At 33.5% G+C, this 22,169-nt stretch overlaps 1 protein-coding gene across 1 annotated transcript in view; it reads right to left on the minus strand.

Moving 5' to 3' along the window:
• Nucleotides 1-22,169, minus strand: part of Smp_129830 (putative cadherin) — a gene marked incomplete at both ends in the record, with an annotated part of 62,998 nt that overhangs the window by 26,756 nt on the left and 14,073 nt on the right. The window contains one exon of the mRNA XM_018793545.1: nt 17,044-17,687. Within this exon, the coding sequence (XP_018648046.1) occupies nt 17,044-17,687 (644 nt within the window). The remainder of the gene's footprint in view (nt 1-17,043; nt 17,688-22,169) is intronic.

A 22,169-nucleotide genomic window follows, 5' to 3' on the forward strand; every position in this document is an offset into this window, starting at 1 on the left:
ACTCACTAGCGACTGGCTCCATGAGGTATTTTCTGGAGTCCTAGTGAGAAGCAGTAACCAATGGAGTTCAACCAGGTCTGTTAAGAGATATCAACTCACTGATGGCATTGGTGAATGGTTGCTCAATTCCATGGATTGGTTGAAGTTAGACATTAACACCGTTGGATGCTGGTTCAGTGGTCTAACGGTTAAGTGCGGTGGATGTGCACTGCTGAGGAGTCCCACAATAGGACGAAACAGCCGTGCAGTGCTTCCAGGTTTTCGATGGCGATTTAGCTTCAATTGACTAATGATCTCGATCCATTTTATCAATAATCTATAAACACTTTTAAAAAAAGTCCTAAAATAACTAGATAAAACTGTTCAATGTTTAGTTTATTATGAAAATGGCCTACAGAATAATAAAGCATTCTATTCTGATAATTTACTTATTTTTCTTATGGATTATTCTAGTTTGATTAAAAGTTCTAATAATTCTTAAGATAGAAATCAATGTTATTTATATACTACTATTTTTCCTATATGTCCATTTGGCAAACTTCTTTCCAATGCATTATACCCTACTCTACGTATTTCATCGAATATATAGATCATTAAAGATAAATACAAAAAAAAAGAAAAAAATTCTATTCCAATTTAAGGTTAAAATCATTAAGTCAATCTAACTGATTAGTTAATTTCTTTAGATAAGTTTTTCTTTTTTCTTATTATAGGTCCTGAATTATAAGAATGTTGTTATAATATCTATAAAGTGATCAATTTCATTGAAATAACCTTTATCTTTTTTCTTCTTCTTCTTTTTTCTTTTCTTTCTTTTCTTTTTTTCTTTATTTTTTAAGGGGATATCCGACAAACTAATTATAGTTGTTATCCTATTAAATGATTATCATACATTCATAATGATAAGAAATATTTAATTATTTTAATATCATTTATAATAATGTTGTCAATCGGAATGTGAAAAATATGATATTTCATTTGATAGAATTAAATATATAATTAATATGAATTAAGAGTTGGTTGATACAGTTTTTTTAGGGGGGGGGGCGGTGATTATAGATTGAAAAGAGAATTTTTATTTAGATTTAGGTATCCTTTTTTCTTTTTATTCAATCCTTTATTTGACCCTATTCAATTATCGACAAATTTTTGCCTGAAGATTATTTGCATTACTTGATAATAATGGAAAGAGAAATTTATTTAGTTTTCTTGTTGTTGTTTCATAATGTGTATTAAGTGTCAAAGTAACTGTGACAAAAGGTTGAGAACTTTCTTCTGACGTAATTTATCATTCCTAAATAGTAGGAAGCATCAAAGGAGGCGTCAGAAACTCAAGGTATATGTTTGTTTGTTAGGTAACAATTATTATGACTTGTTATGAAGATGATAAGATGGTTTACATTGATGTATTTGAATTTTTTTTATAAAAAAAACTTCATCATGAACTGACACCATTTAGAAAACTATTAAGGTTAATACTATCCATTTGACTTACTTGTAACAGTTCGTATTTTACAATTATTGACCTTAAAGTTTGTATTTGGTCAGACTCTATTCTGATATATGTATCCTGAACAGGTTACCTTAATATTCCCATTTAGTCATAAATTTTTATTTTAGTTGATTAGTGGCTAGTATTAGAATAAAGAACTCGATAGTTCAATGGATAACTGGTTAGGATTTGAAGTGAAAAGTACTGGCTTCAAGTCTTACTGTGAAAGTTGACGCTGGAGTGCAGGTCGAGTCCTGAATTGAATGAAACGTGCTCCTCGAACTTCACTGCCAGCCACTAATCAACTTTAATATGACTTAAATGATTCACTCAATACAATGAACAAGATTAATAATACAAAAGATTGTAGATATCTTCAAGATCAATTATAAACAACAGTAAATAGGAGAACAATAAATAACCATAAACAAGTTACTTAGTTTGTTGTAAAGAATACCTTGATACATTTTGAAATCAATTAACCCCTGAATCATTTATTTCTGATTTAGTCTTTCTGATTCTGGTATATGAACATTCTGAATAGACGTCAAATAAAAACATGGACATTACAGGGAATAGTTATTCGTAGCTTTAGTCTACTAGTCAAAGCACACTCAGTAGGAAAGATGTAAATTAATGCCAGAAAGCCACTCAACTTGTTAACGATTCTAACAACTAAGTGATTATGGATTTATTTAAGAATGAATTTTTGAAAAAATTCTGGATCTCCAATGGAAAAAGTAGAAGTGGATTAAACCATTTCGAGTTAGCCATAGTACTATTCCAAATTAGATCCAGCCAGACGTATATAATACAGAAATTGTCACAGACATTTATGTGGCTAATATAGCGCTCTTCATGCTAACATCGAGAGAGGAAATTAACTAATTAAAAATTCAAGTTCAAAATCAAAATATCAATAGTAGTAAGAATCAATAATAAAGAATTAGACGTGAAAAAACCTAGTTAAATTAGTGACTGTATAAAATATTATCGAGAGCCTAATTTACGCCATTGAAGCCTATTTTAATCCATGCCACCTAAGGTCTCGAGTCATTAGACATGATTATGACTTGAACCTTAACCTGAAGCTCTAGATCTTCACACATGGCTCAGTCTTTCAGTCACTGACTTCATGAATTAGTTCCATCTTTTCGTCCGGCTATTTCTAGTGTTCTTCCAATCAATCTCAATATCAACTACCATTACATACCAGGGAAGGCCATAACTAAGCTGGTTTAATACATACCTTAAACACCACAGTCGATTGATTTTTGTAGCTTCACTAATCTATTTACCATTTATAATTAATTTAAACATTATTCACTTAGCCTTATCACTATACACAATTGGTACTTCGTGGATGTTTATAGTCAAATATCAGCTACCCACTCATATCCATTTCTTTTCAAAGAAATATTACATAATGCATGTTAAGTGATTAAATTCATGTTGAACATTCTATCATTCAAAATGAATCTATATTCAAAGTGTATTTCGATAAAATATTTGTTTTAAAATAATCAAGCCACGTGTTATTGTAAGGTAATACAATAGAGATAACTTAATGTGTATATCTATATTTCGGAATATACATGTTATCTTCAACAGACTCATATATTGATAATAATTAGTAGTATTCTATTCTTTTTTGACAAAAATGCCATGTGACTAAAACAATTAAACTTGTTAACTGTTTAACATCATTTCATAAATTGGATAAGATACTACTACAGTTTAGGTCATAGTTATTCTCTAATAATTATTTTTAAAATGTTTATTTTAGTAATTAGATATGTCATGTTACTGTTAGGTTTATGCATATGTTAAATAATGCTGTTTCTTTTCTGGGTAAAGGTATAATCGTAAAACCCAAAACAAAAAAATGAAGGATATTGTTAACATTTCCTCAGAAATAATAAGGGAATACGTATGTTGCATGAAATAGTTAAATTTGTATGACCCTAAAAAACAAATACTTGGTCATAGTTAGAATTAAATAACAACAACAACAAAAAAGATTACAAAACAAGACTAATGATTTGACATGAATGTTTCAAATAATTACATACATAATTTTTACTATTATACTGAAAAAAAGTAGCTTAACTTTAGATCTGTTGGTCAAATTTAATTTTTATATGTAGAATTTCTAAAATCGGAAGTACCAAACTGTATTTAGTGTACTTTATGTAGAATAAAATTCATTTGTGCTAATGAATCCAATAACAATGATATCCAAAGTGATCTTATCAATATTGTCAACACCAACTCCCAATTGAATGAATAAGTAAATGAAGTTAGGGGTCGTAATTCAAAATACATGGATTTATGGACTTCGCCTTGTATGTCTGTCCATTATACATCAGTTATTCGGAAAGTTACAACTCTTTATCAGCTGTTGATAGTTCTACAATGTTTGGTGAATTGTTCACTCAGTTTCGAAGGGTGAAATATATAGTTAACTCCATTTATCTCATCAACAGAACAGTTGAGTGAAATGAATTAGCCAAAGTTTCATTTAAGTGGAGAATGATAACTGTCAAACGACAAGGATATGTTTTTTGGATTGAAGACTCTGATTTCAAAAAAGTTAGGTTATCCATTAAGGAAGACAAATCTTACTTCTTTACATTATGAAAAATGAAGAGTATTTGATGTCCTGGAAACAGTTTACAGTCGTAAAATTTACTCTAGATTAAGCTATTTTCCCCATTCACACCAAGTAACTACCATAGGACTAAGTATCAAACTGAAAGTTACCGTCATAGAAGACAATTGGGAGTCAATAATACTGAAAGCTCTACAAATATCCTTTATAATCTATTGATTGGTGGCTAAAAGTATTATTTTTGTCAACAGTTGTTAAAATAAAGGATGAAAGGTTATAAAAATGAGAAATAAAATTAGGCACAAGTTACTGAATATAGACGCTGCTCTTTCAACATTTTAACACAATCTGAACATAAGCAGAACTGATCTATTAAAAGAGATAATTCCTTTTTATAATGAAGATCTAGGGATTCTCACAGTGAAGACAAGAAAATCAAACCAGAATACATAAAATTTATTGGACAAGGCTAGTAAACGACGAAAATTAGGAAACAAAACCGAAGGATAGTGAACGAAAAAGTTGATCAAGTATACATTTTACCATACAAATAATCAGTCAGTCACAACGTAGAACTTCGTATATACGTACATCAGTTCCAGTTGCCATACCACATTAGCACAGAGATCCAGTTGTCGATTCAAATCCCATAGTGGTAAAAGTATAAGTATTAGTGTGAAAGATAAGGGTTTGAAGATGTTATTCAATGAGTATAATCTAGTGAAATAAATTCAAAAAGAGAAAAAGATAGAGACGTGAAGAATTTAGAAGATTAGAATTGGCTAGAACACAAAGAGTGGATGCACCTTCGCCATTGCAAACGATTTTGAGCCATGTCATTCAAGGTCTCTAACCATCGATTGCTATCATCTTGCGAATCCCAACCATGTAGTCTACACCTACCAACATGGCTCAGTCCGATTGTCAGTGACTTCACGGATTTGTGTCACGTTTTGGTCTGGCCTCCCTTAGCTTTCTTCCAGCCTACTCCTACACCATGGAACATTGCACGTCGGGGCAGTCGGTGGTTGGGTATACGTAACACATGTCCCAGCCATCTCAACTGATGAAGTTTCACTACTTCATCAATCGATTTGCCATCCTTACCTAGTACCCGTGTCCTAATAACTGCATTGCAAATAATGCTGATGTTCATCTATCTAAATGATGATATACCAAGAAGAAGGAAACAGTATTCAATGAATTTCACATACACAAATCACTCAAAATGGAATTATAATTCTTACTTAACTTAGGCGTTTACTTTGGATAGAAGAAATATCTACAGAGATAGCTATTTAAAATATATGTTTCTGTAAATTGCAATTAGTTAACAACCTACATTTTTCAATATGGTTTTTGAACAGGAAATGTTAAAATAATGAAACAGGTTTATTTGTTGTCAAAAGAAAAAAAACTAAATAGGTTAATTACTTTATCTGTCAGTAGTTATATCATTATAAGAAACAAGATAGTGACCTTTGTTTTGTGACAGAACTATAACATACAGTTCAATATTATTGTAGTACTTATTAAGGAGTTTAATATAGATTAGTTAACATGATTATATTGTGAATTTCAAAGAGATTTAGTGAAAGATTCAGTGTTATCTTAAGTCTTTATGAGTATAGAAACTAGGTGTCTCTTTAACATACAGAAAGACAAAATATTTTAATTAAAGTAAATATAAGTGCTCTTGGTAATTTTATTTCTAACGAATTTTTTCTAACTTTTGTTAATGTTTGGGATAATCAGATGGTAAAGTAATTTAGCAACCAATTTTGAACGAAAGTATAATCATTTATGTTTACAAGAAAGTTGTTTTGAGTTTTATATGTCCTTTTATTGTAGGAATGCGGTCAACAATTGAAGATGCAGATGTAAAGGCGAGGATCAGCAGAGCAAGAGCCGCATTCATACAATTGAAGAACATATAGAACTCAAAACAACTGTCAAACAACATCAAAGTGAGAATCTTCAATACGAACGTCAGGACAGTTCTACTGTATGGAGTTGAAACGTGGTGAACTACTACAACTATCATCAAATAAGTGCAAATATTTATAAACAGTTGTTTACGCAAGATACTCAATATCCGTTGACTGAATACCATCAACAACAACCTATTGTGGGAGAGAACAAACCAACTTCCATTTGAAGAGGAAATTAGGAGAAGACGTTGGATGTGGATAGGATATACACTACGGTAATGACCAAACTGCATCACGAAGCAAGCACTAACATGGAATTTTGAAGGGAAACGGAAAAGAGGAGGACCAAAGAACACACTGTGTCGAGAATAGGAAGTAGACGTGAAAAGAATGAATAGAAACTGGTAAGAACTGGAAAGGATTGTCCAGGACAGAGTTTGATGAAGAATGCTGGTGTGTGACCTATGCTCCTCGACAAGGGGTAACAGGCGTAAGGAAGTAAGTATTAAAAGACTATGCATCGGATATTTTATTTGTATTATTATCAATAACATAAAGGTTTTGTTGTCGAGTAAAACTTTGAATTTCTAATATAGTCGATTCCTGGATGTTTTATGACGCACGTACATAAATTATCAAATAATTTAACTTTGTGACCTAAAAGGTTGAATGAAGTAAACCCTGAATATCTTAGTTTCTTCTACAGAAAGCAATTCTTTTGTTGTTCTATTTCAAGTGTAAGAAAAACTTATTCAATAAGGTAATCTTACTGAAATATTACTAGGAACAATATATTTAAAAGATTTCTCTATTACGTCTTCCACTTCATCACAACAGAAATATGTCACACTGTATTAAATCAACATTTTTTGTAATACCACTAGTGTATTTGAACTTTCAAAACTTTTGTTTTAAGCATTAAGATATCAGATACCCTTTATAATCAAATTTTATCTCAAACCTCGTTCATTATGAACGGAATGGAGAATAGTTGATATACTTCGGAATTACATAAAACATTTGATGTCCTGGTGAATATATTTGACGAGATTGTGCTCTCTGATTTGAGTCCCACTCCCATTTGAAAACGAAAGCACAATCAAGTCGGTCAGTTAAGAAAATAGAATCCCACCTAGTGAATAATTAGTATTAATATTCAAAATACTCAGATGTTGATTTATCAGTGATATCATGAATATCATGCGTTATTTTAAAATGTGAGTTTCTAGGTTATTTAGTTATTAGTCATCTTTAGTATGGTAAACCTTTAGAGAGTGTTATGGATCAGAAAATATAGTCTTCTTTAGTTTTTGTTTGAAACTTTTACGAATCCGGTAGAATATCAAGTGAGTAATAGGAGAATGATCACTTATTACAAAATTGTAGGCCAACCACGTTGATCAGTACAAATCAACACGTAACATAGATGAGGAACATTTGAACAGTTGTCTCTGATCATCTAACATGAAGTTTATAAAATGGTTTGTATGTTTTATCAAGTCTTCAAAAGTCCCGCCTCAGTGACTCAATAAACTATCCTTTTTAACAACATATTCAAGTAACAAACGCTTATGAACTATTGTGTAATGGGCTACACTTTATTGTGCCTAGTAATCGTAACCAGTAAACGAGATTATTTGACTTTACTCTTTTGCTCACTTCAAACAATTCAAGTTTACGTTGGCTATAGATTATCACAAAAGTAAACATGAGATTAATTCAATAAGCTACTGAGTTACAATAATCATCTCTCCGCCAACATGCATCAGTTGTTTTCGAAGTGTCATGATAAATGATGTGCTACCTTATTTTATTTGTAAATAACAAAATATTCTCTTTGATATGGGATAAAAACATATAAAAGCATTTAGCGTATTCCAAACTAAACTTTCGGGGAAATTTCAACCAATCATGAATCGTGGAATGATTCATAGGGTAGAAGAACAATGTAGCAGATATGACTTATTATAGATTACATTATTATTATTTGATTGGTTATTCATTTCAGTCCGCACACTTTATAATTCTGTCTGCAGTGGTCAGCCCTGGCTAACAAACTGAACACTTCTATTTATTATGGTCTGAGGGTTAGAAAATCAAACAGCCTGAGAATTATAGTGATTATGAACTTGCTTCTGTTCTTTCTATTTAAAATCATAGGTTCATGTCATCCAAGCAAATAATTCTGATTGTTTGATATTTTTTTGACTGTTTTTGTTTATAAGTGATTGCTTGAATTATTTCCTTTTCATTGAGAAATTTCCAAAATACAAATTTTTATAGTCTTCGGGACTTCCAAGCCAAACAAGTAATCTTTTAGAATAGATGAAAGAAGTTAGTTCAACCGAGGGTTTATAAATTGACTGTTTCCTTTTGTAGCGTAATAAATCTGTAATTATATGTTTTTATTCATTATGACAAAAATGTTTCAGAAGCATTGTAGATTGAGTAAAAAAATGTTTTAATAAAAAACAGACATTTAAAGGATTCACAGAAAATAGTAACGCAGATCCCAACTGTTTCCGACCCACTATCTTAAACTACAGATTTCTGCTACCTAAAAGTAATACGTGCTTAGCAGACACTTAACAAGAGACAGGTTATCACAAGAGGATAGCTACATATTTTCCACTTGTGCTTATACATACTCTATAAAAAAGATACAGGTAACTAATCGACCATGAAATATGTTTTTATTATTATCAGTGACTTTATTCAGTATTATATTTTGGGTACAATACAGAATTCTCGGCATAAAGTATGTCAACAAGTTTCTTTTATTAGGCAAAACAAAACCAAAAAAGCCGATGACCGCATACATTTATACATAAGTAAATAAGCTACCTAGAATAAAGTGTAATGTTTTTTAAGAAGACTAAAATCTGTACATTTGAGTTAAAAACATGTTTAAGAAAACAAGTTGTTGACTAGGTCAGCTCTAACAACCTGTTCGTCACATAGTACATTTACAAGAAAAGGTATTGCAGGACTTTTATACTTTTGCTTGTATGTATGGGTTTTAATATGTTGACGTCTCGTTCTATCAGAAGATGTACAAGAAGAAAAATACGAATAAGGTGGATGGTTAGTATCTGATAAGTTAACACCTAACAGGAGTTTGCAAGACTTTAAATGTTTATCCACAGCCGTAATAATAATGACCCCAAAAGATCCACCACAGACGTTGCTAACTGTCTTGAGCACTCTCCTCAGTACAACAAAGTCTTTTTTGTAAAGCCCAGGAAAGAATAATGGAGAACAGTAAACGATAATAAGTAATATGTAAGAATTGACAAATTGTAAGAGTAAATGTCGAGTAGTCCCAAAAGCGTGCAGCCTCTTTATGTAGTCAGACGGAAAATTTCTTCAATAACAATAAAACATGAGAAGATCAGGAGAGATCAGAGGAAAGACACACATTAAGATAAATGAATTTTGACACAGTGTTTATCAAAGGGTCTTCAATAGTACAAGCTTTATCGGATTCCAACACGGAGTTTAGGTACCGTTCATGTCTCAGGCTAAAGCTAACGGTTTGGTGTTTAGATGGATTACGTGTTAGACCATTAACAACAGACCACCATTCAATACGAGACAGAAACTCATTCATTTCAAGGGGATGTTATGAGGCAGAAATCGGCGTTTCTTGTGAAAAATGAAAGATCATGCAGAAAAAGAGAAAAGAAGAAGGGAAGGAACAGCTTCTTGTGTTACACTTTCGCGAGACAGTAGAGACGTTGAACACTTTCCTCTGAATACAATGTACTGTTTAGACTCTGATCACGCTTTAATACAAGCACACATTTGTTTGCGCCTCACTGGACGCAAAAAACTACACTAAGAAGACCCATTAGGATTGAACTTGAGGACGAGAAAGCCAAAAGTAAGTTCCAGGAACGACTGAGTTCACACCTAAGCAGTTCTGAAAACGGCACTGACCCAAATGTTGCTTGGAAAGATATACAAACAGCTGTAGAAACATCAGTAACATCTATTAGTAATTTAAATCAAAGGGTTCCAAAAATCCAATGGATTTCTTCCAAGTCTATTTCACTGATGGATTCGCGTAAACTCATCCCATCAGGCTCTGAAAACGACAAAGAGTGAAAATATATCAGATCTAGGTTGACTGAAATCTAAGGAACGATCATGAACAGTGGTGGGCAACGAAAGCAAAAGAGATGGAAAAGGCAGTAGCTGTAAACAACACCAGACAGCTTTGCAGACTAATAAAGGAAACCGAAATTAAAAAGGTAAGTGTAGGTGAGACGATCTCGGTAAAAAACGACACTTATCTTCTCAGTCTAGACGTTTAGAACAATGGGCGAAACACTTTAGGGAGCAGTTCAGCTGGCTTTCAGCTACTCTATAGCTACCCACTATTTCCAAACAGCCTGAATGGAACATTGACATGGGTCCCCCGACTCTAGCTGAAGTTCAAAAGGCTATAGATAATCTAAAACGAGGAGGAGCAGCTAGTTCAGATGGATTGGCTCCAGAGGTCTTTAAACATAGTGGTCCCGTTTTAGCGATCAGCTTGACTAGTATTTTAGCTAAAATCTAGGAGTTGAACGTAATCCTATCCGACTGGTCACAATCACTGATTGTCCTAATATATAAGAAGGGGTCCAAAATCATCCTGCGATAACCATAGTGGGATTAGTCTGACCAACATAGCATCTAAAATACTTGCCTCAATAATTATCAGACGCTTAACAAAGACTCGTAAACTAACTACAAACACGAGAAAATCAGACTGGCTTCAGATTTGGTCCTGGCTGCATCGACCACATATTCACTATTCGTCAGGTTTTAGAGCACAGGCATGCTTATCGGCGTCCGACAATTATAGCTTTTCTTGACTTGAAAGCAGCATTTGACTCGAACACTACCAGTCGAGTGAGAGCTTATGGCTAACTGTCATCTGATTTTGCGACCTCAATTGGTGTCCGACAAGGCAGTCCACTGTCTCCATCCTGGTTTAACTTCATCATGGACCTACTGCTGGGGATAACGTTCTCGTCATCTGAATTTTCAGGAATCGATCTCCTTCCAGGAGGTCCACTTATTGACTTAGAATACGCAGATGACATAGTCCTATTTGGTGGAAACGCTGAGTCGTTTAGTAGCACTGAGCAACAATGCTAGGATGTTTGTAATGTGTTTCTCCCTCTCTAAATGCAAGTTGTTGCTCCAGGACTGGCCTGCGTCAACACCTGAACTAAGGATAGGGAGTGAAGTAGTCGAACGCGTCGACAACTTCACTTATCTTTGAAATGTGACCAGCCCCAATGGGTTGGTGTCTGACGAAGTCTCTGCACGGATTCAAAAAGCTCGTTTGGCTTTTGCCAACTTACGTCACCTATGGCGAAGACGAGATATCCGTCTATCAATTAAGGGATGAGTATACTGTGCAGCAGTCCGTTCTGCTTTACTTTACGGTTGCGAAACGTGACCCTTAGGAGAAGATACTCGTAAGTTACTAGTATTTGACCACAGATGTCTTAGAAATATTGCTCGCATCTACTGGGATCACCGGGTAAGTAATAGTAATAGTCAGACACAGGGTATTAGGGAATGATAGTAAGACAGTTGATGAGGTCATGAATCTTCACCGACTGAGATGGTCGGGCCACATGTTGCGCATGCTTGAATACCGATTACCACGACGCGCTGTGCTGACTAGTGTAGGGGATGGTTGGAAGAGAGTTAGGGGCGGCCAAACCAAAACGTGGCATCAGTGCTTGAAGTCACTAACTTCTAGTCTGAGTCATGTTGGTAGATGCAGACTACCTGGTTGGGGTCCGCGTGACTATCGTAATCAATGGTTGGAGAGTCTAGGTGACATGGCGCTGATGTATACACTCTTTATCTTTCCTTAAACCTTGAGATTAAAATTGCTTCATAACTTTCTTCCTTCCTGTACTTTATCCTTATATACAATCTTTCTTTTATATATTACCACCAGTGAATCATCTGTATACAATCCCCGACTAGTCGTACGAAATGTGTTCTTCAGATTTTGGATGTTTTCTTCTGAATAATGTCTGTATTTGACTTGATTTATCTGATGTAAGCGTTTACTATTTCCAAGCTTGCCATATACCTTAGGTAGAACACAAAATATACAATGATCAGAACTAAACGATGGAGCACGTTTACAAGTCACAAATACTTCCATATAATTAATGGAAACTAAGGCTAAATAGACATTCAAACAAGTGGGAAAGTCTACTGCATTTTGGTGATCTAGTGATGAAAGAAAGCTGCAGTCACATGAATTAAACTAACCATATATAATTGAAAATGGATCACTGAAGGCAGTAACACCAAATTCAGTGAATTCATAAGCGAAAACAGATAATGCAGATTATGGCCAATCGGGAGTCATGTAGATGTTAGTTACATAAACATAACTCTATTTGTTCAAGTGTTTTGGAGGGCATCTTAAAAAGTCGTTTAAAAACTTAAAACATGCAAAAGTAGATAAACACAAGTTCACATTTATAGGTCTAGCTGGACCGCCGCCACGACTTTTTTACTACTTCATCGATCCTGACGATAAGTATTGAAATCTTGTAGTGATATTAAGTAATCGTCTTGTAAATCATTCAACCAAGATTCTATAATTGTGATTGCACCACAATTATGGTACATGTTTAGACCCAGTAAAAATTGAAGATAGTCCACCTTGTCAATTACCGATCGCCAGTTAAAATTTAATGGTTCAGATGTGAATATCTGATTAATGTTTATTCTTTTCAATCCATATTGTTAGCCACCAAGATGTCTCTGGGTGTACTTCTTTGTACTTTGTAAAGCGATTGCTCGTAAACTGTTATACACGAGACTCAATGTTAGTTTGATTAATACATGCTAAAAGTTCAACACTTAATATAGATGACTACTTTCTATGAGACCAAACTTTATGAACCAAAGATCCTAGATGGAGCTTTGAGTTTTGCCACTCTGATGACAGAGTGGTTGAGATTTAGGGGGTAATTTGTTGTAAATCATTCTGAGTGCTTTTTATAACGACTCTGAAATATTGGATGCTATTGTTCTTCACTAAGATTTCCTCAAGACACCGAACATGTAGGCCTGAATATATAATACGTACTAACCATCGTTTACTGTTTTTCAAAACAGACTTTCGATGTTAAAAGTAAATGTGGTCAGATATATTATGTGACTGACTGGTTTAAGAACCAGTAAGATATAAGTTTTCATCTGAGATATTATCCATAATGCCGTAACACTATAGTGGTACATAAGACATTAAACTAATCACAGGCTAAAGAGAACTAAACATTTTCTGAGTTAATATAGATATAGGAAATCAACTCTTTCATTATCAATGTTGAAGCTTTAACTGCCATAGTATTCATGGAATAAAATATTATGAACAGATATATTACCTGACTAACGGAAAGTAAGCTTATTAGTGCATAAGACATTGAAAGATGGTCAAAGATAGACATTAACACCGTTGGATGCCGGCTCAGTTGTCTGGAGGTTAAGTGTTCGCACGCGAGACCGAAGGTCCTGGGTTCGAGTGCGCCGTGCAGGATTGTGGATGCGCACTTCTGAGGAGTCTTACACTAGAACGAAACGATCATCCAGTGTTTCCAAGTTTTCAACGGTGGTCTAACATTGATCTATACATGATAACAATCTAAACTCAACAATCTCCACAACCCTATACTTATATTAGTAGGTGTTTAGAAAAATGCTAACACAAATTCAAAACAGTACACATAAAGAATATGTCAACACTCTGAATTTTCTGTAGAAGGAATTAGCTTTAAATTATTTAATTAATATAATCTTTTTCGGGTGCTGATTATATTTATTTATTTATTATTACTATAAACAGACTGCTACTACTACAAACGAAGTGTTGATAATTATTTAGCTATGAACTTCTGTTAACAACAAACTTAATAACTGAGAAGGAAATTAGTCGGTGATATAAAGTATGAAGTTCAGCAGTCATAAAAGCACCTTATAAAAAGAAATATACATTAAGATATATTTCCCCTTAGTCACATGGTATTTTTTTTTAATACTCATCAAAATAAATGGAATATAGAGTTTTAATAACTTTATAATGTTTAAAGATGATTTCAGTCACTAAATGACGTTAGATAAGGAACTATTTGAACGAGGGAACTTCAAGTAGTTGTCCCACTCTCATCAACAGCATGCACTCTGTAATTCCTACAGGAATAAGCTCAAAACTTTTAAATTTTTAGACGAGTACAACATGATTACGCGATTAAATCACAATCTACTGGTTTGATTTATCATAAATTTATTGGAACCTATTATATAAACCATGGACCAATGGTGTTACTTACAAGACCATTGAATCAATCAACAATTATTTTATATACTTCAGTTCAGATTATGAAGATAGTTCACTGACGAATTCAGAATATAAAATCAACTCTTCAGTATGTATTAAGTAATGGTGTATATTTTATATTATGAGGTTTACTTATTACTGAATTTTATTTTAGCTGGATAAAATATATCAATTACATAGATTTTTCAGCTGGAAAATATAAGTCTGAATTTTGTCTGCAGTTTTTGTTCTAGACTAAGCCCAATTCATATAGCTAACATTGTTTATGAATTCAGTAACCGACTGGTTCATCTTTGTGAATGGTTTTTGTTTCATTTGTCATGTTTACAGGGTCAACCCTTTCCTGATACATGTTATACGAATCAGTTTAACTCTTATACCATCCACGCACACATACACATGTAGACAAAGATATACATGGATATTAATAAAACGGGTAGACATTTCTAACCTATGCAGATCAAATTTTATGTTTGAAGGAATAGCTCAGAAATACTGACTATTATCGCAAGGTTTTATTCAGCGTGTTTTTTGCTATGTTAGCCAATCAAATTAATGAATTACAACCATTCATCCATCAAAACCTCACTCTAAAGACATTACAATAATGGTTGTAAATATAGTGTTACTTTGGGATTTGTTAGCACTAGCTTTATGCAAATCACCAAATGAATGATATTTTCATATCAGAGTACTTAATTATTAGAAATTAGTAAGCTATAGAGATTTCAATAAAAGTGTACTTATCGAATTATGTGATATACTTAACAATACTAAAAGAACAAAACAAATTTGGTGGTTACATAGAAATATAGTCGTCAAACTTGTGTTGGTTATCCACGAGGACAGACTAATCCTATGTTCCAAAGAACTAACAAAGATTGTAGCTATTTAAACTTTATGTATTTTTTTGTGGTTATCCTTGCAGCCTAACCTTACAAAAATCCATTATTCATATCATCTAACTCTTATATGCATTACATGACATTGAATATTAATGTTGGCTATTAAGACAACGCATAGGATTCATTTTAAGTGTAATAGACTGTACATTCACTAGTATATTTTATAGTCTCACAGTTGAAATATCATATCATTCTTTAATACTCTTGTTTAGTTAGGAATATATTTCAGTGTGAATACTAATGACTGACTCAGTTGGTGTTCATTACTTTCGAAATGGACCACTCGAAGTTCTAATTGAAAGCAATAGAACAAAAATTTACCAAAATTTATAGTGAGGTGGCTATCTTTCACTAGGCGAAGACAACATGATATCGTTAGTTGACTGAGAATAAGAACTGTAATCAATTATTAAAGATTCCCTGGTTGTATATTATGATCATTAATATGAGATTTTAAGATTATGGTCTCTATCCCCTTTTGGGGTTATTGACGCACACAGCTTAGGAGTCTTAAACTAAGCTAATTTGTGTATAAGATTCCTTAATGTTCAATGGTCATTCAACTAATTTTCGTAGAAATTGGTGAGTTTTGATAAACATTTGTCGCAAAGTATGGAAAGTAGCTAAACGACAGATAGAGCAAACAAAATTGAAAGGGATTTCTTTCCTATACCCTTATCATCTTAGAACCTAACTGATAATACATCATTTTAAAGTTAAAGGCTATATCACTAATTGACAAAGTCTGAGATGTTTTTGGGTGAACAACAGTATATGAATGGCACTAAAGGTACTGAAAAGGAATTCTGGCAAAAATAAATGAGGGATTCTTCAGAAACTCATCAATTATATTGAGATTTGTAGTATAGGACAGTGGTAATCTTACTAAGTTATCGTTCTTCTGAGGCAAACAATGACAAAAACTTTAGAAGTTTCAGCTAACGGGAATGGATTGAAGTGAAGAGCTGATGTGACTCAATGGAAACAAATTAGCTACATTTTTAAAGACTATCCTGCAACTTATTTACCGGAACTTTCTGATCAATAACTGTACCAGTTACCTTCTAGTAGACGAAGCTCTGATGATTCAATGTTCATTGTTTGTAAGAGGAAGATTAGAAGTGTAATTAAAATGTGGAGCAAATTCAGCCATATTGTGAATAAAATGTAGGCATTCTTTCAATGAACTGTGATGGAATTCAAGGGAGACATTATTCTGTTATTTTAATAATGGTATAAAATGACTGATGCTACCTTTCTTCAGTAAAATATGGGATAACAGTTTTTAGTCACAGTTTAATACCATCTTTCAGATCCGATTCAAGAAGTTAATGAATATCAACAATATGATAATTGTCTTTCAGTTTAATATTCTAAGTTGTGATGTAAAGAAATAAATTTTACTCTTCAGTTAGGGTTTTTAGTTCTCTTTGTAGAAGGCTTAGTGTATCATTTCAACCTTAATTACTTAGTAAAAATGTATAAATTCATTTCTGTAAGGTTTTAATTTCTTCAAAGTAAGCCTAACTAAAAAAAAATCCTCTAGTATTCTAGTTGCCAGCTCTCTTTCTCTCTCTTTGATATGATAAAATAGTCAGAGTAGGTAATAAGTTTGATCACTTGAAATCACTGTTTTGCCTAATACGGTTAAGTTTGTTTCAATCCATGATGAAAAATATTTAGTTACAGGTTGATAGATGTCATAAATAAATATGTAAAGTTTATCAATTACTTACTTCATAAATGACAGTTCCAACTGATGTATTTTCAGCTACACTGATATTATATACAGTGAATGAAAATCTGGGTTCGTTATCATTCATATCTGCTACTTCGATATCAATTTCCAAACGAGATTCACGTGAAATTGCCTGACCATTCAATTTGTTCTTTGAATCAATAACATTCGGACTGTAAGCAACTAAGACAAACCTATGTCTTGTTTCCATTTCTGCATCCAAATCTTCAGTCAATATTAAGCCCGGTTGGCCTGAATTACTGATTTCCAGTTTAAAAGGACTTTTGAAAGGAATAATTGAACTGGATCCATCATTATGCCATGATTCAAGTCGATAATTTATTCTACTATGTTCAGCAAGTATATCAATATCTCTAGCTTTTGGTAGATCAATTCTCCTACCGGCTCGATAAAGTGCCTCTTTCAAACGTTTATGCCATCTAATTTGGTCAAACTTTGGTCCATTGTCATTAAGATCATGTATACGAACAACAATATGATGAACTGCTCGAAGACTTCCATCGATTTGTACAGCATTAACATCAAAATGGACTGTCAAATCACCAGAACTATTACATTTGATGTGATCCACTACTGGTATAGGTTTACTACGATTATTCTTAGATGTACCAGGTTCCAACACTGTATTTGTTTAGCAGAATACAAAGAAAATCAGAATCAAAAAAGCTTATTAGATGAATTGACATACAGTGATTAGAAATTTTGCTCATTCAGAGTAAATTACTGTTTATACTTATCTGTGTATATTGGACTAACTTCATTATGTACTGTTTACTATCAGTGATATTAATTTCTAGCTTTTTTTATCATCAATACAATGTACTGACATTCACTGATTCAAGTTTATATTGTTTAAATTACCATGTTTATGACATAAATCAGAAGGGGTTTTGTGGAGATTTCAGTATTTTCATAGTTGGAATCATGAGTCAATTGAAGCTAGACCATCATGGAAAACGTGGAAGCACTGGACGGCCGTTTCGTCCTATTATGGGACTCCTCAGCAGTGCGCATCTCCGATCCCACACTCTCGAGATTCGATATGACATAAATGTTTGACTTACTTAAAAGTGTACATCTTAGTCAATATAAAATCTTGTTAACTTTAAAGTAACTAATTACAGTACTTCTTATCTATTACACTAAGCTAAAAACGATCAATGATAAATGAAATTATAAAGTTAATGGATAAATAAATTAATAAATGGATATAATATTTTCTTATAGGGAAAATAAATTTTTATATACTATGCGAAATATTACTTTTTATGTGAACAAATAAAACACACACACGTATGCCAAAAGGGGAAAAAGGAATAGAGAGTTTAAAAAAAAAGAAAATGAATCTGTAAATGAACAAAATTATCACTAACTTAGTCATAATGTAATTTAAAGAGAGCTAGATAACAGTTGTTTCATTGACTAATACTTCTAAGCTCTATGTATACATTGTATTATATTCATATGAGATTACAAAAATATACAAACATTTGTACAATATGTACATTTGAATATTTTATTACAGTCTTAAAACTATTTATTATTATGATTGAGGACTAAATTTGTTGAATAAAAAGTGAAACATAAACTAAGCAAAATGGTTCATACTATTGAACATAAGCATCAATACTCTTTAATTCTTCAAAAGAAATATAATTACTAATCAAAATATTAGTAATAATACTATTACTACTATTGCTATTATCACTGGTGCTATTAATAATAATTATGATGATGATGACAAAATAAGAAATGTTTAAATGATTATATAATGTCAGAAGGAGTTTTGTGGAGATTTTAGCAATTTTAATAGTTGAGATCATGAATCAATTGAACCTAGACAACCATGAAAAATCTGGAAGCAGTGATCAGTGGAGTTCAACCGGGTCTGTTGTGAGATAGTAACTCACTGAAGACTATGGTGGATGTGTGGATCAATTTCGTGGATTGGTTGAAGTTAGACATTAACACCGTTGGATGTCAGCTCAGTGGTCTAGAGGTTAAGCGTTCACGCGCGAGAATGAAGGTCCTGGGTTCCAGTCCCGTTTGCGGGATCGTGGATGCGCACTGCTGAGGAGTCCCATAATAGAACGAAGCGGGTGTGCAGTGCTTCCAGGTTTCCCATTGTGGTCTAGCTTCAATTGATTCATGATCTCAACTATTAAGATTACATAATATTTGATCGTTTATATTGACATATTAGGTAATAAGAATAAGGAGAATAAAACAGTATGCACTGATTTCATGTACATAACTTACTTCATCAGGTTAATGGTCAAGACAATCTATTACGAAATTAAATGATTTTATCGAAGGCCTAAACATAGAAATGTAATTACAGTACAGAATAGCTAATATACCATTCCCTGAAACGAAGACATATGTTGACAAGCGCAGTATTGCAGTGCGATGAAAACTGCATTATAGATTCGTACTATACAGTGCTACATTGTATTTTATTGATTAAATCGAATGAAATGGTATGATGATTTCGAATAAAAGATCTGACGTTGGTTATATTTATTAGACTTGTATACCAACAGCGTATGGATTTGTTAGAATTGAAATAATGAGTGTTGATGACTTCGCATAAGTTACATTAATAAGAAACCACAAACCGCCTATACTCTTACTACCTCTACCACTATGGGATTTGAACTGACAACTGCATTTCTGTACTAATGTGGTATGGAAAATCGAACTGATGTACGTGCGTACGATGTTCTACGTTGTGACTGACTGACAAACTCTCAATCCTATTGAGACTTTAGAACTAGGAATTCTTGTTAATTTTTATATATGAAACAGGTTAAAAAATTCTATAAAATAACTTAAAATAGAAGTAATAAAATTACAGTAATATAGTTAACTTCTATCATTATATGAATGATATTTAAGTTTACCAATTTATTTTTTAAGAACGGTGGGAATGTAGGATGGTGCCATCTAACTACAAACAGCAACGCAGAATTATTACTGTTACCAATGGTAAACACATGAAAGACATGCTTGTTTAGGTATGCTAACAACAGAGATTTGACATGACTGTATCCATTGTATAAAAAAAATATTTTTAACTATGAAATGAATAACCTCCATTATAGTTTATATTCTATCTAAAGTTACTTAAACAGAGGAGCATAATAAAATATCACAATAAGTAATTGAATGACTAGTATCAAATTCAACATTTGATTCACAAAAATTTAACTTTATCGAAAAACCTTCAAAAAAAATTCTGTATTGTTGAGGCGAACAGAGTATATTGTAAAAGTTCTTCAAGTTTCAGCTGTATACAACAGAAATATCTTGGTGTTATGTTGAAAATTCTGATTTACGTTTGGGCTAACAGTTCTCACTTGGAGTGAATCTGTCAGATGTCCTCTGTTCACCACTTTGCAGTGTGGCCCTTCATATGAATTCCGTATGATGTTGATGATGTTCTTAGGTACTCCACTCCATAGTGTCAAAGCAGACTACATAAGGTTTTCCTACGCAAACTGACAAATGTTTTCTCATACTCAAAGGAGTTGATGTGCAGTGAAAAGTTCCATTCAATAATGATCTGTAGTGTCGTGGTTCGGTCTGTACGCGACTGATCCTCAGGGAACCCACCGTGTTGATCTCGAAGTTAAGCGACTATTGAGTCTTTCATCCGGTTCAGTAACATTCTGTTGAAAAAATTTCCTGGTACTTTTTGTAGTGTAATGCCTCTGTAGTTCTCACACTTACTGAGATCCCCTTTCTTTGAAACCTTGATGAGGTATTCTTCCTTCCAGATGGTCGGCAATTGTTCTTCCTCCCAAATCTTCCTGAATAGAATGTAGAGCATGTTCGAAATTGCCTCTATGTCTGAGTTGAGTGCTCCAGATGGTATACTGTGAGGTCCTACTACTTCCCCACCCTTGATTTGTCTGATGTCCATCCTGGTTTCTTCGATCGTTGATGGAGTGACATCTATAGGAAGGTCTGTGTGTACTGCTTCTATGTCCAGTAGGTTCTTTGGGGTTGGTCTATTCAAGAGTTCGTCAAAATGCTCTACTCACCTGCCGAGCTGTTCCTAAAACTAAGAGATCGGTATCCCGTTTTTTCCTTGTGGATCGCTCTGTCTTACTATATTTTACAGCTAGCCCCTTCGTCGTATCATATAGTTTAATGAAGTCTCATATTTCCTCATCTTACGGCTTTTCCTCTTATCATTATTGCGTATTCCACATATCTCCGTTTATCAGCTCTTATACTCTTCTTCGCTCTCATGTTCGCCTTTGTGTATTCATCTGTGCCTTGAATTTCTCTGTTCTCGTTCGGTTGTTGTTGATTCCTGTCTTATTCTTGCTCCCTTAAATTCTGTCCAGGGTTTCGATAGAGATCCATTCCTTATGATGTTGAGTATTGTGTCCCGGCACTTCCTGAAGTAAATACCCCCTCTACAATTGTTCTCCATAGCATGTCCCCCTTCTTTAAGTGGACCTTCTAAAGCTTTGGACCTGTTTCTGTAAGTTCTTGAATTCAACGAGCTTGTAAGTATCTCGATGAAAAGCTGTATTGAACCTTTGTAATAATGTTTCGCCGGTTGTCCGTTGCTTCTTTAACTTCATTTTCGTATCGACCACCACTAGGTGGTGATGTGAAGCGAAATTAGCTCCTTATTCTTACGTCTTCCATGGACCTTCTGGAATTTTTTACTGTTGCAGATGTCGTCGATCTGGTAATCTGTAGTGTGACCCGGTGAATCATATGTAGTTTTATGTATGTGTTTGTAAGGGAATATGGTGCCTTCTATAGCCACTTTGTTGAAAGCACGTAAATTTGCAAATCTCTCATCATGTTTGTTCTTTCCTCTCAATCCACGTCTCCAAACCTAGTGTTGTTTTTTCAGATCTCGGTGTTTATGTCTCCCACCATAATGATCAGGTCCTTTCCTGTGTACTTCTTTACGATTGACTGCAGCCTCCCATAAAAAGGGTCTTTATCGTCCTCGTTGCTACCATCAGTAAATGCACGGTAGCAAATGACATTCATCGTAATCTCTTCCTTCTTTGCTTTGAAGGAGGCTTTGGTGATCCTGAATCTATGAGTTTCCCACCCTTACAAGTGCTTCGC

Source organism: Schistosoma mansoni, chromosome 1 (assembly GCF_000237925.1).
Source record: "Schistosoma mansoni strain Puerto Rico chromosome 1, complete genome".
Lineage (NCBI taxonomy): Eukaryota > Metazoa > Platyhelminthes > Trematoda > Strigeidida > Schistosomatidae > Schistosoma > Schistosoma mansoni.